General features: G+C 42.4%; 1 protein-coding gene across 4 annotated transcripts in view; it reads right to left on the bottom strand.

Moving 5' to 3' along the window:
* LOC140727719 (kelch-like protein 13) overlaps positions 1-16,052 on the bottom strand; it is a 75,801-nt gene that overhangs the window by 26,253 nt on the left and 33,496 nt on the right. For 2 of the 4 annotated variants that reach the window (XM_073045411.1, XM_073045410.1), the window contains exon 1: positions 13,619-13,930. The exons of 1 other annotated variant lie outside the window; for it this stretch is intronic. In XM_073045411.1, coding sequence (XP_072901512.1) covers positions 13,619-13,719 — 101 coding nt within the window. In that variant the 5' untranslated portion in view covers positions 13,720-13,930. Of the gene's footprint in view, positions 1-4,344; positions 4,423-13,618; positions 13,931-16,052 lie in introns of those variants that run through there. One more of the 4 variants, XM_073045413.1, reaches the window with a different exon arrangement.

Raw genomic sequence — 16,052 nt, 5'->3', positions numbered from 1 at the left:
GCTCTGCAGGAGTGGAATGGTAGAGGTGCAGAAAAGGGCTGTTTGCTCTTGAGGTCAGTTCCAAGTCTTCCATGTGATCCATGTGGGTCCGCCCTTCTCATGTTTTCCTCAGTGGTCCAAGTTACTGTCTTTCAGCTACTGATAACAAACTATGTATAAAAAATCTTAGCTTGTTTTGTAGTTGAATACCTATACAGTACTGAAAAGTGCAATAACTTGGAGATCGGATAGCATGTGGCACTCACCTATTACCTCCCAAGCAAAATCAAATTACTCCACAAACAGAAAGGAGTGAATAGAAATTGCAGCAACTACTCGCCATAAGGACAGATGCAGTAAGTGGCTGAGTGATACTTAAAAATCATGCAATTCAATCAATCTCAGCCATTCACAGTACTGCTGTCACCAAGTTCAACTGATGGAAAAATTACCCAATCACTCCAATTTGCCTGGTTCTAATGTCACTATATTCAGCCACGAATTCAGCACAGTGTTTAGAGTGAGTTGCTCCTCGCCACTCCTTAACTTCTCCGCTCATGACGTGACCATCAAAGGGAGCAGGGTTATTTGGGTTATTTGAGCAGGGTTATTAGTTTTCTCAATCTACGATATCTTATTGCAAGCATTTTCATCCATTTGTAAATGATGTGTACCAAGATGCAGTGCAAAGTTTTGCATGCCATTCATAAAGATAATTTCAAAACACAAGTATATCAGGGTATCACAAGGAACCACAATTGCAGAATGCAAAATGTAGTATCATTGTTACAGTTGCAGAGAAGGTACAGGAACGGGCCATGTTCTGGTAGATTGTGAAGTCATGTTCATCTTTATTATACAAGAGTCTTATACAATAGCAGAATTGAAACTGTCCTTGAGCCTGGTGGCGCATTTATTCAAAGTGACAAATTGGGATCTTGTTATAGAGTATAGATGTTTATAAATGCAAGACCATTGTATACACATTATTAAATAAATGTAATTTTATCGGCATATTGTGACGTCACGGTATTAAAATTATTAGATAGAATTTCCTTGACTATCAGCCAATTCCTTCAATGCCTTTTAAGTATAGTGCGTCTGAAGATGAAGACTTGCACTTAGTTAGCACTTTCACTTTTAAGATATATCAAAACACCCTACAACCAATAAAGTGTTTTTAAAGTTAGTCGTTCTTATAAGGTAGGAAACACATAGGCTGCCTTGTGCCCAGCAAGCTCCCACTGAGAGGAATATGTCAATGATGAGATAATCTGCTTTAAAATAGTTGTTTGGTCTTAGGATAACTATTGGTCAGACCAGCGGAAATAAATCCCAAGGCTTTTTCAAAGTGAGGCTATGGAATATCTTATACCCATCTGTGAAAGCAGAGTCTCAGTTTAACATGTCAAGCTGAAGATGACACCTCCACAATGAAATTCTCCACCAGTATTGCTGTAGAGTTTAGTATTCAAGTCTACAGCGTGGCCTTCCACCTTCTGACTTGGGAGGACGTTAGACAACTGTCAGAACTTTGAGTCATTCTGGATTATTCATTTCCATAGTTCTGGAAGGATGAGTTTGCATGGGAGGCAGAGCAGGGATGATTCCTGGGACGATGTGTAAAGGCTGGACCTGTACATATTAGAGTATAGAAATAAGACATGATCTGATTAAAACATACATGATTATGAAGGGAATTGCCAGGATGGAGGCTGAGAGGATTTTTCCACTTATAGAGGTACCTAGAACCATGGGGTGTCACTGCAGAATAAGATGTCATCCATTTCAGAGAAAGATAAGGAGGTCTTCTCAGAAAATCACGAATCTTTGGAAGAGAGCTGCAGCAATGGATTAATTGACTACCATACTGGTGGAGACTGACAGACAATTGAACTACAGGTGTAAAGGGGAAGAGCAGAAGTGTTTAGATCAGCTAAGATTTTTCTGAATGGCGGAGCAGACTCAAGTGCCAGACCAGCAGATCTTAGATTCTTCTGTTCTTTGGTACCCCTGGAGCAGGCTCGATGTGCCAGCAGAGCCTAGTGCAGGAGGTGCAAGAAGGAATATCTTGCACAGTAGCAAGCTCAATGCATGTGCAATTGAGATTTGGATTGCTGGCCTTTGAGTTTCTGGCTCCTTCTAGCCCATATATGTCAAACTTAAGGCCCGCGGGCCGGATTTGGCCCGCGGTGGAATTATCTTTGGCCCGCGAGATAATATCTAATTACTATTAAAGCTGGCCTCAGTAATCGAAGCGCCTATGGCGTATGATATGGCTAATGCTGAGTTTATTCAGGTACCAGGTTTTCAGGGTTTTTAGTGTTTATTCAGCAGTCTTGCTCGGCAGTCTTCTTCATAAGAAACGGAATTTGTAAAGTGAAACACTTTGTAGTTATAGCAGAGACTGAGACACATGAGAGCAGGCTGAAAAAACGGAGGCAACGAAAGCTGCGTTCGCACGCTTCCGACTGATCCAGCCCGCATGAAGCTGCATTTTGCTCAATCCGGCCCGTGACCTAAAATGAGTTTGACACCCCTGTTCTAGCCCATCCACCAGACTTGAGACAGCTTCAGCATCCTGGAATACAATGAATATCCAAAAGATGGAATGAACCCAAGCTAGTCCTTGCCCATGTTTTCCTGAATCATGGACAATGTGGGAACTGGCACTCCCAGGGAAAAGGTGAAAACAAGCTCAGCCAAATAAAATCTCACCTTTGTATTCAATTGCAACTTTTATGATAAGTTTGGATCAGTAGATGGATGGAAGGAATATGGAGGGCTATTATCCAGGTGCAGGTCGATGGAACTGGATGGACAACAGTTTAGCATGGACTAGAGAGGCCGAAAGGCCTGTTTCTGTGCTGTAGTGCTCTGTGACTCTATAATCAGAAGTTTACACAAAGTAGTTGAATTAGAGAGAAAATCTTTAACTGTTGAGTCAAAAAGCACTGGATCCAAACGCCAATACAAAGATTTGAGAATATGTTGCAGATTGTAACATCATAGCTGCACTATCAAAGGCACAATCATTTGGAAGGGATATTAGACATAGGCCCCACCAGCCTTAACAGGCAGATGTAAAAACTCACACATAAAGCCAACACACCTGTCAAGGCTGCTGGGGCCTTTGTCTAATATCTCTTCCAAATGACTGTGCCTTTGATAATGCAGCAGATTTACCTCATATGCTGTCCTTCACCTGAGTCACCGAATCTGGTCAGCTGACTATTCATCACATTGCTCAGGAAGTTCACAGTGTGCATTTTGCCTGCCGAGCTGCTCTCTAATCGGGGGAGTGGAACTCATGGGCAGTGAGGCTGTGACCCTCGGCAACGCTGCTACAGGGAAGTGCAAAATGGAATTTGACAGGACAGCCAAAATATGAATGCACGGGAATGTCATTTGCATTGGTCTCCCCACAGATGGATTAAGGGGAGGACGAAAGATACAAAAGTAATCCAATACAATGTGGACATTTTTAAAAGTACAATGTGATAGATGTCTTATTATCAATATCAAAGTATTAATCCCTCTTTAGAGATATTGTACTTTGCATATGTTAATTTAACGTTTTGGCAGCCATCTGTTTGGTCCATGAGGACAGTACTTCTCTCATCCTTAAATCATAAAGTTTATGCCACTGAATCAAAATAGATGGCTTATTGATTTAGCTAAAAAAGAAAAAGTGGATGTTTCTCAATAAGTTAATAAGATGTAACCGACTAAGTACATCTGTATGAACCAGCATTCAAATGGTTCATCTGTGGAACTGTATGGCAGCTCAGACCAGTCTTACCAGTCAATTTCCAATGTACAGGTCACACAGTTCCTGTTAAGGGAACAGACGCATTGACACAGTGGCACTGTAGCTAGTACAGCTGTATCACAGCTCCAGCAAACCGGTTCAGTACTGATCCTGGGAGTTGTCTGTGTGAAGAGTGCATGTTCATTTTGTGTCCATGTGGTTTTCCAATTTCCTCCCGCATACCAAGTGTGTGCTGGCCAATGGATGCAATAGCTACTGTAAGTTTGCCCTAATGTGAGTAGCTAGTGGGAGTATTTGGGAGTAGTTATGTGTATGTAGCTGTATGTAGGTTATGTGGAAATAGTGGAGGAGGTGTGAGAATTTCTGGATTTCTCTGAAAGCTCCATGGTCCTCGGCAATGTTGTGAGGAAATACAATTGTGATAAGTGACTGCCTTCAGCAACAGAATCTGTCAGCTAAATATAAAGTAGTATTTGATAAGTGTTTTTCTTTGTGCATTCAGTATAACAAACCTGAAATCCGACCTTCATCAATCATTTACAATTCTACAGCTTTCAGAGGAAACACTTCCCCTTGATCAGTGAAACACCCACCTTTAGAATATTTTGCTTTTTGAAGAGGGCGAGTGGCAATGTTTGTTTCCTTGGAGATTCAGCACCTTAGATGCCCTCCTGCCCAAGAGGAAAGGTCAAATAATAAGCTTCTGCCAAAATGGACCTCATGCAAGATAATTGTTTTTCCAGTTTTTCTCTACCTCTTCTTTGAAAAGCATCTGGCCTCAACCTGTCACATAATGACATAGCTGAGCCTGCAGATTCAGCCCAGCAATATACACCTTGCAGCCCCAAGCAGCCTGAGCTGAGCCTCTGATGTACACGGTCCCTTTCAACCTATTGCCATCTGCGATTTCAGAGAGCCTGATCAGCAGTTCTTAAATTTAAATAGGGTAGTGAAAGATTAATGACATACCGATAAATTCTTATTATATTTTCATTATAGATTAACCCATTTTAAGCATTGAAGCAAATATGCAAACGTTGCTATTAAAATAGTAGATTAATGAGCACTGTTCAATACACTGGACAGGATGTAATATACAAAACAAGCCAACTTTATCCAAAGTGCCAGTAAAAATTCCCTCACAACTATGTTTAAAGTTTAGAAGTGCATTCTAAGATGTAGTAGAGGGTTAATATTTCAAACCTGTGGTACTCTGCAGAAAATTGAAATAGAAAAAGCATGTAAACTATTATAAAGAAAATGTATGTTACATGAAAAAAGTGTGTGTGGCTAGCAGACATAATAACCAGGTAATTTGAGCAAAAACACATTTACTTAAATTGGGCTGCATTTATTGAAAATGGAAAATGATCCTTTTCCAGTTATTATATTGTCACTTACATGGAATAAAATTACAGGTATTTGTATTCTGCTGTATTCATTAGGATCACAGTACTATTAGTTCCAGTGAATGGATGTAACTGCTATTCAACACAGGAAGAGACTTGACAGATTCTTTGTATAAGGGGATTTCCATTGCAACTCATTTATGTATGCAGTATCAAATTTCAGACACAGTGCTTTGTGCAGATGCTACTGTATTAGATGTTTAATGCTACTAGTCCAAAAATGGTTATTTAAACTGTCTATCAAGGGGTCACCACCTTGAAACTTACTATCTTCCCAGGTGCTGACACAGTAGGTGATCATTTCCAACTTTTAATATCTTCATTTCACAAATATCATTATGGTACTTATCAAATAACTGCTAAAATCTTTATTCACTTAGAGTGTTAAATTCATTAATATTAATCATTTGTGTTCAAACTGATTGATTCTAGAAGTTCCTTAAATATCAATACTGTCTGCAAAGAGCAATGGTTGTTGAATTCAATGAGAAGCAGTTTCCACACATCTCTCTTTAATGAATTGATCTAAAAGCTTGATGACAATGAGTCATAGTGTCATGCAGAACAAAAACAGGCCCTTTAGCCCAACTCATCCATGCTGACTGTTTTTACCCATCCACAGTAATTTTGTTTATCCACACTTGCCTATTGAAATGTCTGATTAAATGCTTCTTAAACATAGTGGTTGTATCTAACTCCACACCTCCTCTGGCAAATGAAGAGATGATGGATTCAGGAAATGTAGAGGAGACTTGGCCTAAGAATAGAGCAGTGGAGACAATTTAGCAGCAAATGATATTTTACTAACCAATCGAGAAATAACATGCCAAGAAGGACCACAAAACAAAGGAGAGCAGATAATTTACACAACAAGGCAAAAAAGTAACCGAGGACTCAGAGCAACTGGTTGAGGCTGGCTGGTTCAATGGGTGAACAAGGACAATGGATGAGAGCTGGGTTTAAATAGGCTGCAGGTAATGAGTTGGAAATGAGTGGCAGGTGACTCCTCTTAGCTGGGTGGAGACTGGGAGGTGTCTGCCTGTGTAGGCCTGACAGGACCTCTCTTCCTACCGCCTATCCCTGAAGGCCCAGGATAATCTGGATGGGTCTGGTGGAACTCCTCAATGAGCGATGGATCTTAGATTGAAGTGGATGGCACCTTGACCTCTCCTCCAGGCCATACCCTGTCTAGTACTGCACAACCTGCCCATGACGATGTGAATCCGTCAACGGGTGAACCATGTACACTGGACCACCTTCCATCATCCTTGGTTCCAGAAGTGCAGACTCAGGCGGGATGAGTGGTCCATGGACAATGAGCTTGAGGTAGAACACATGGAAGGTAGGTGTGATCCTGAGGGATGGTGGCAGCTGGAGACGGTAAGTGGCTGGACTGATGAGATGGGTAATCTTAAAGGGGCCAATGAACTGGGCTGAGAGCTTGCCGGAATCCACATGGAGGGGCAGATCTGTGGTAGACAGCCAGATACTGTCCCCAGGCTGTAGTAGTCAGTGGTAGTTAACCTTGTAGCTGTAGGTATGATTTGCAGCAGAGATGGACCTCCTCCAAGCATTCTTTCATCAGTGAACCAGGACCCTGGAAGATAGAACTCCATTGTTAGCTCCTCTGTGGGGAGCAACAGAGGTTGGTAGCCATAAAGGGTGGCATATCTGTGGCAGAGGAGGTGTGTAGATTATTGGACAGTTCGGCCCTGTGCAAATACTTCTTCCCACATGTGAACGGGTTAGAAGTGGCAAAGCATCACAGAAACATCCTCACTTGCTGATTGGCTCTTTCTGATTGACCACTGGTCTGGGGATGATATCAAAAGGACACACTCAATGAGTCGCAGTGATGGAAGCAGAAGGTTTGCTAGAAGCAGGAGATGATTTGTGGGCTCCTCTGTGGCACAATGTCCTGAGGGAAAATTGTGGAGGCAACTGACACCTCGGAGATCCAGGTCCTCCATCTCAGTGACTGGCTGAAGTTTGAGAAGGGCAATGAAGTGGGCCGCCTTGGAGAACCGGTCCACCACTGTCAACACCGTGGCCCCATTGGAAAGTAACAACCTGTGATGAAATCCACAGAGGTATGGAACTACAGGAGTTGGGAGCCCACAGGAACAATGGTTGGAGGAATTGGATTAGGCACATTGAGGGCAGTCAGTGATGAACTGACTGAGGGCTATCTGTGTTCATGGTGGGCTAGCAGAACCGGCATTGCAGAAAACCCAGAGTCAGCCATGTGCCTGTATGGATGGAGGCGAGAGAGGAGTGGGCCCACTGGAGTGCCAGTGCGCACGGCTGCCAGCACGTACATGCGGTTGTCGGTGTGCTGGCTGGAGGAGACTCACGCTGTAGGGCTGGTTGGATCTGCTTCTCAAGATTGGGGTGAGGACCTGTGAGGATGGAATGATGGACTGAGGGCTGATCTCTGTTTCAGCTGGATCAAACTGTCATGGCAGGGCATCTGCCTTAGGTTCTTGGAGCCGGGTCAGTAAGAGGTGGTGAAGCTGAATTGCTGGAAGAAGTGGACCCTGAGAGACTGATGTGGGCTGAGTTGGTGGGCCACTGGTACGGATATGAGGTTCTAGTGGTCAAGCAAGATCAGGAAGGGCTTGGAGTTTCCTGTCAGCCTCTACTCCTCACGTAATGGTGAGTAGCTCCCTGTCTCCTACTCTATAACAATGTGGTGAGCTTGTGTGAGAGGGCAGCACAGGAGTGTGCCTCCCCATCCAGACCTCACTGAGAGACGATGGCCCCAGCACCCACGTCAGAAGCGTCCACCTCTACCACAAAAGGTCAGGAGGGGTTCGGATGGTGAGAATTGGAGTGATGGTGAAGCGACCCTTGAGTTGCACAGTAGCAGACCAGGTTATCCGTGAGGTAGGTGATCTGGTGAGTGAGGTGAGAGGAGTGGTGATTTTGTCTGTAGTTCCTGATGAAGTGGCAATAGAAGTTGGAGAAGTCCAAGAAGCACTGTAGCTGTTTGAGGGAGCATGGTCAAGGTCATTCAACAATGGTGCACTCTTTCTCTGGGTCCATGGTTATGCCTTGGGGTGAAACAACATACCCCAGGAGGGAAATGACAATGCTCTGAACCTGGCATTTTCCAATTTGGTTTCTGAGGAGACGCTGAGGGACTGATCAAATGTGACAGTATGGTCTTGAGGGTTCTTGGAGAAGACAAAGATGTCATCGAGGTAGGTGAACACAAACCTGTGTATCATGTCTCAGAGGATCATGTTGATGAAGATTTGGAAAATAGCTAGACTGTTGGAAAGCCCAAAAGGGATCACCAAGAATTCTTGCGGCCACAGGATGCCACCTTCCACTTATCTCTCTGGCAGTTCTGGATCAGGTTGTATGCGCTCTGTAGGTTCGGTTTGGTGAAGATGTGGACCCTGCCAAGTGTTTTGAATATGCTATCCATCAAGCAATGGTTCTTAATAGTGATTTTGTGGAGTCCCTTGTAGTTGATACAGGGATGGAGACCCCCACCTTTCTTTTTAACAAAGAATAATCCTCCACTGGCTGGGGACTAGGTTGGTTAAATGAAGCCATGCTGAAGAGCTTTGTCGATGTAGTGATGGCTTGGGTCTCAGGAGAAGACCATCCCAGACCCCAAGGGATGTCCGTCAGTGGCTGCGATACAGAAGGGATGAGAGATAGGTGTGGTAGGGAGTGCAAGCTGAACACACAGAGTCAGTCCAGAAAATTGCCTGTTGCGCCGGAATCCAGCAGAGCCTCCTGTATGTGTAGAGGTGTCGGGGTGCCAAGGGCGACAGAGGGAGTGAGCTGGAACGGGAGGCCAGGGGGAGCTTACCAGACAGCAGGCCTCTCATCTTTATCTGGTGGTGCTGTTTTCCCGGCCAGTAGACATTTGATGCATGGGTAATCTGCACTGAGTGCCACAAGTTGTTTCTCAGTGCTTTTGGGGGGGGGGGGCGGTTTAAGGGAGCTCTTCCTATCTGCAGGGGCTCTGGAGGTGTTGTTGATGAGGGTACTGCAGCCTGAAATGGTTCAGGCAGTCAGGGTTTCCATCTGGCGGGTCGTTCCATGAGACATTTGTCAATTCAGAGGGCCAGAGTGATGAGGCTTTCAAGGTCATCTCCGGGGTAGACAAGTCATCTTTCTAGTGCTCTGAGGCCGTGATGGTAACGGGCCAGCAGGGCTTCTGATTCCAGCCGTGAGGGTCCTGAGTTCCACTGCGTAATCCAGCACTGAACATCAGCATCAACGCTGGCAAAGCATCTGACCCACTGTCCCAATTCCACCTCCTGGATGGTCAAAAACCTGGCGCAAGAAAACATTCCTCGTGTTTATTGAAATGGTGGTTTTATTGTCGCAGTGAGCAACGGCCCAGTTCAGAGCTCACTCGGTCAGGAGAGAGATGACGGAGGCTCACTCCACAGAATACAGAGGTGGCTGGAGCTTAAAGTGGAAGATGCACTGCGATGGGAAGTTGTGGCGTTGGGTTGAGGATCCAGTGAAGCGTCTGGGCACTGGAACCTGGGGCTCTGAGGGAGGAGCTTGACTAGCATGGGGCTGCTGTGTGGAGACGGAGAGTTGGTTGAGAGCGGCCAGCAGTTAGTCAATGTTTTCTCCTGCTGCTTTGAGATTGTGTGCCCCTGCCAAAAGGAGAATCTCCTTCAGGCGAGCGTACTCTGCTAGGTCAGTTGTGGGTTCACCCATCCTGTCAGGAAATGTAGAGGCGGCTTGACCCAAAAACAGAGCAGCAACCACGAATAAGCCACAAGTGAAATTTTGCTAATAAGCTACAAAATAACATGCCGTGAGGGGTCACAAACAAGAGGGAGTAGATACTGACCACAACAAAACAACAAGGAACTGAATTCTAGGAGCAAGTGGCTGAGGCTGGCTGGTTTGATGGACTGTGGATGAGAGCTGGGTTTAAATAGGCTGCAGGTGATGAGTGACAGGTAACTCTTGTTAGCTGTGTGGAGACTGGGAGGTGCCTGCTTGCACAGGCCAGGCAGCAACAAGTTCCGGATATCAAGCAAACTGCAGCTAAGTGTTTGTGGTAACAATAAGTTCAGTTCGTTGTCGCTAAACTTCTGCCCTGTCTATGCTGAACCCATGCTGCTCATCTAAAGTGGCTCAGTTAGATCTGAGCTTGTTACACATCTGGGACACAGTCAGACTTGACAGGCTATTACAAACCGTTTCTGCAGATGCTGGAAATCCATAGTAACTCATATAAAACACTGGAGAAACTCAGCACGTCAGACAGCATCTACGGAAAAGAACAAAGAGTCGACGTTTTGGGCCCAGATCTGTGGAGGTCCTGATAAATGATCTCAGTCTGAAACATCAACTCTGTTCCTTCTGATAGCAGCTGCCTGACCTGCTTTGTTTCTCCAGCATTTGGTATGTGTTATTATTAGCTTTAAAATGGTAACTTGCTGTAGCATAAAATAATAGGTTTTTTTGTGAATGGACATCACTGGCTAATCAAGAATAATTAAATCAGTAATAAATTCATTTATTACTATGGGTAACCCTAGGTAATTTCTCAGGTAAGGACATGTTAGACACAGATTTGTGGGCCGAAGGGCCTGTATTGTGCTGTAGGTTTTCTATGCTTCTTCAATATGTTCAGAAACGTATTAGAACTTTAGAGGCAAAATTGAATTAATATAGTGATGGATTTTTGAAGCAAGACAAAATGCTGGAAATTCTCAGTACGTCAGGAGCATCTGCAGAGACAAAAGTTTATCGTTTCAGATCAGTGACCTGTCAGCAGTTCTAATGAAAGGTAATCGACTTGAAACTTTAACTGCCCACAGCTGCAGAAATATCTCCCCATTTTCCTCACTGAATGCAAGGCTTGCTGGGATTCAGTATTTGCCTGAATCCTACCCTCAATTTACAGCACATTCTCGCACTCACATTAAAATAAATGAAATTGACTTGGAGCACACTTCCTGCTGCAGTCGTAACCAGGCAAGATACTAATGTGATAAACTAACATTATTATTATTTTTAATTTTAATAATAATAATTGCACTGTAATGGGAGCACATTCAGTGCAAGCAATAGTTTAGAAGACCATGCCGACTCTATGGTTATAATTCAGATGAACGTTATGTTCTATTCCTTTGTTTAGGTATGAAACACGGGAGCGCAGCACTTCACAACACAACTTGCAGCATTGCTTCACAAAAGAGCAAACAGCTGATCTTTTAGGCAATTATGGTCTACAAATCTGTGTGGCTGACACTTGCAGTTCCCAATGGATGAGAAATCAATGGAAAGGTAAATGGACACCAGGGAGACCTCTCTCCTGCTGTTTCTTACTCACCTGGCAAGCACAGTTTAAAGGAATACCACAAATAATAGATGAGTGTAGGAGGATGCTGGTTGAACAAATCAGGGGTAAAGTTACACTGCAGGATGGAAAGAGACATATGTACAGCACTTATGTCAGATTACCTCTACACTAACTGATCAAATATCTAATTTCCGACATTGTAACCAGCTGCAAAAATACTCTAACACTGAGCTGTGGGGTATTTTTCTCCTCTCTGCTGCTCAGGTACTGGATATTATTTCATGGATGCTGTGATATTTTAGGTCGAGTAATTTAGACTGTGATCGTTTGCAACCTGTGTTCCTATGAGGGAATCGGAGTTAGCCCAACCGTTCTCTTCACCTCGCACCTGTTTATTCACAAATATAAAGGGAATAATTGGACACTCACTGGGAATTGAAACTGACTGACTTGTGCCCTCGAACCCTTGGGAATGCGTTAACTAGTGAATCTCCCAGTCAAGCTGACAGAGGCCAAAATCTGTACTTACTCTGAGTAACAGAGCTCATTGATCTGCTGCGTCATTGTCTGATATCAAGTATTTGCACCAACACATGGTGGGCGTGAGAAGGAAATATAAAGCTCATATACATTCAGGCATGCTCATTAAATTCTTTGTGCTCAATAACATAGAACCACTTCTGATTTATGTTACCTAGACCATAGAACAGCACAGAAACAGGCCTTTCAGCCCACAATGTCTATGCTAACAGTGATGCCAACTTAAACATAATTGTTTGGAGAAACAAGATGACTTGTATGCAACTTAAAAACATAGAAACATAGAAAACCTACAACACAATACCAGGCCCTTCAGCCCACAATGTCGTGCCGAACATGTACTTACTTCAGAAATTACCTTGGGTTACCCACAGCCCTCTATTTTCCTAAGCTCCATGTACCTATCCAGGAGTCTCTTAAAAGACCCTATTGTATCCGCCTCCACCACCATCGCCGGCAGCCCATTCTACACACTCACCACTCTCTGCGTAAAAAAACTTACCCCTGACATCTCCTCTGTACCTACTTCCAAGCACCTTAAAACTGTGCCCTCTCGTGTTAGCCATTTCAGCCCTGGGAAAAAGCCTCTGACTATCCACACGATCAATGTCTCTCATCATCTTATACACCTCTATCAGGTCACCTCTCATCCTTCGTCGCTCCAAGGAGAAAAGGCCGAGTTCACTCAACCTATTCTCATAAGGCATGCTCCCCAATCCAAGCAACATCCTTGTAAATCTCCTCTGCACCCTTTCTGTAGTTACCACATCCTTTCTGTAGTGAGGCGACCAGAACTAAGCACAGTACTCCAAGTGGGGTCTGACCAGGGTCCTATATAGCTACAACATTACCTCTCGGCTCTTAAACTCAATTCCATGGTGGATGAAAGCCAATTTGATACTCTTGCTCAATGTAAACCCTCCTCATCTGTTAATATAGAACTGATAAATGAGTATGTTGGTTTGAGTTAATGATTCCTCCTACATTCAGAAGAAGGATCATCGATCTGAAAGTTTAAGTGTGTCTCTCTCCATGGATGTTGCGTTACTTGCTAAGTATTTTCTCTGTTTATTTCTTCCTACATAGTCAATTGTATGTTCATTACTATAATACTACTATTTAAAGGCATCACTATATATTTTTCTAAAATAAAGGCTATAGTCATGATAAGCAAAATATTTGTTCAAAAAAAATTAAGGAATCTCCTCAAAATGATTTTAATTCAAATTTAAAAGTACTTAAATCTTAAGAACTACATTGATAAATACAAATCAGATTGACCGAGATCCATTAAATTATCAACACAAGACAATTAAAATAGTGGTTTCATTATTCAAGGAAACGGCTTACAATCGCCTGATCAACATTAATCAGAATCTTGACCGTTTCCTAGAACACCCTCTCTCATTTGTTCCACATTTCAGTGACAAGACCATACGAGAGAGCCGAGATACTGTGGGAATCCTTACAAATTTTCCTTCCCTAGAAAATTCTCATTTTATTCTTAATAACATATGTTCTGAGAGTATAGAGTTCAGTCAGTTCCAAATTGCCCCTACTATCACATTTTGGTTATCAGATCACAGCAGCATGCCGGCTGAAAGAAAATAAAATACCACTTACATGTACGTTGGAGAGACGGTCGCTGCCCTAGAAGCCTTAAGAACAGAAACCATGAATCTTCTTTCAATGGGGCTATTACTGAGTTTCCATTTCAACGGCATGGTGGTTCAGATAAAGCAAAAAGCACTGGCATGTATTATGTTGATAAAAGAGTCTGTTCTCTCACTCATTCAGATGACTGCTTCTCCACCGTAGGTAACTTAATTTTGGAGACATATTCCAAAAATAGCAGGACATGATCCAGTTAATGCTGTCAGCTTCTAAACCTGGCAGATTGTGGAACATAAGCCTGCTTTAGACAGCAGCTTCTCACTGGCTCCCTCTCTCTCTACTTCCCTATCTGGGTATTGACAAACAGCCTCTGTAGATTCTACGTAAGTGGACATCTGATTGTTGTTTCATCAAAAACAGAACGGAGGCAATGGAAAAAGAGTTTCTAGATTGCTCAATGTTAGGAAGCTCTGTACATATAAATTAAAGATAATTTTTGATGCAGTTATAGAAAATTAATTGCCAGATATTTATGCTTAAGAAGATTTTGAAGCACTTCTGTCAATAATCTTTATTTTCTTAATTGCTAAGTACCCTGTTTCAAAATGGAAAATGTCTCTAGTGATCATTATGGTATCAAATTTCCTCCTTAACTAAATAAATCCATGAAGTGCAATGAGGTCAATGAAGGATTTCCTAATGACACATACCAAACCATTGAATGCATTGTTATATATCTGTCTAGTTTTACCTTTAGCATTTCCTGTTGTTGCTGCTGTGTGCATGTCCCATTAAATAAGGCTCAGAGTTTTGATAAGCTTTGGGAAACCCCTTGTACTTACAAATACTTTAAAGTACACAGGATTCTCAGTTTGTTAATGTAACCAGTGGAAGATAAAATCTTTATTTTCTAATTGCAAAACCACATTGCCTGCAGCATATTGCAATCTCTGCAGTTGCAGCTGAAAGCAAATCTTATAAAAAGATTCAAAATCTCTAGCATTTCACAGTAGGATAGAAACAGCCATTATTAACCACCTTGGATACTGCTCATATCACTTTCCCCTGAAGATGTTCGTGTTTGCAGAAATTATTTAGGCAATGAGTAGACTACCAAATCCGTACCACACAAGAAAACTTATTGGTAACAGAATTAGAGAAAAATGTCTTGAATTTAGTTATTACAAAGGGAGATATCATCCACAATATGCCCAAGCATCAAGTTTGTTTATCAGCACTTCTTTGAACAAATTGATCCTTTTAGAGGTGGATACTGTGTTCTCCTTTCAAGATCCCAATAACTTCAGCAAAGTCAAGCTTAATGTTCTCTTACAGCATGTAGCCAGTACTACATTACACGTTTAATGAAGCCAATCAAGTAAACATTTTTAAATTGAGGCAAAAAGTTTAGTACCAAGGAGATGTTATGTGATGTTAGCCCTTTTGAAGCAATCAGTTCCATTTGACTTTGACGATATCCTTCTGATTTCCTGACCAACATCAGAGCAAATGGCTAAATTTTCATTAAGTATTTGCAGGCTTTGCTTTTGTAGCTGCTTATATGCTACAGTGATAGGATTGTTTGCAAAATGTTCTGGGAGTTTTCTAATATGCAGGCAATGCTACTCCTCAGCTAAGTCTCACACTGAGACAGCTACTGTGAGTGTCCATTGTAGAAGGTGATCCAACACAGTTATTTAAAAAAATAGCAACAGGAAGAGATTTTATGTTAAAAATGGATAATCTGACATAAAACAGTAGAAAAACACAAATAGATAAACTAAAAGAAATCAATGGTTGAATTTTGGATGTGGGACTCTTTACCAGAATATATATATATATATATACACACACACACTTAATAATGACTAAATGCACCATAATACACCTACTTTTCAATTTTATGACCTGAAATGGCACCACATAAGTGCAAGTATATTGAAAGTTCACAGCCAAGACTTGAACTTTTCTTTCTGTTTCAGATCTGTTTTACTTTATATTCTATTTCTGTTTTAAATTGAAAGGATCAAGAATCCTAATGCCCCAACTCTATTGCTGTTTCAATCAGGAAGAAAAGCCCTTGGGGTTCAATCCCAGGGCTACGCTACTCAGACATGTCATTCTCTGTGTAGTTTTTAACCCCAGATGCCTCCAACCTCTGGGCTCCCGGCAGCCTAACAGCCTGTGGCACTGCTTAGGAGCTGAGAGGGAGATGGTAAGAATAGAAATGATCATGTCAGCAGAGACGGAACTCTTTAAAAAATGATGTTCAATAAAATTCTGCTTTGACTCATTGGATTGATGGATGCTGTCAGATCAATATATATCTACAGAATTAGGGATAGATTAGTCATCTAGTAATGTGTTGTTGGTCACACATTTAAAACCAGAAAGGAAATTACAGGAATTTCACCAACAAAAGGAAGTTCTAGGCAGGCAGCAG

Source organism: Hemitrygon akajei, chromosome 5 (assembly GCF_048418815.1).
Source record: "Hemitrygon akajei chromosome 5, sHemAka1.3, whole genome shotgun sequence".
Taxonomy (NCBI): domain Eukaryota; kingdom Metazoa; phylum Chordata; class Chondrichthyes; order Myliobatiformes; family Dasyatidae; genus Hemitrygon; species Hemitrygon akajei.
This window is presented reverse-complemented; position numbering and strand designations above follow the sequence as displayed.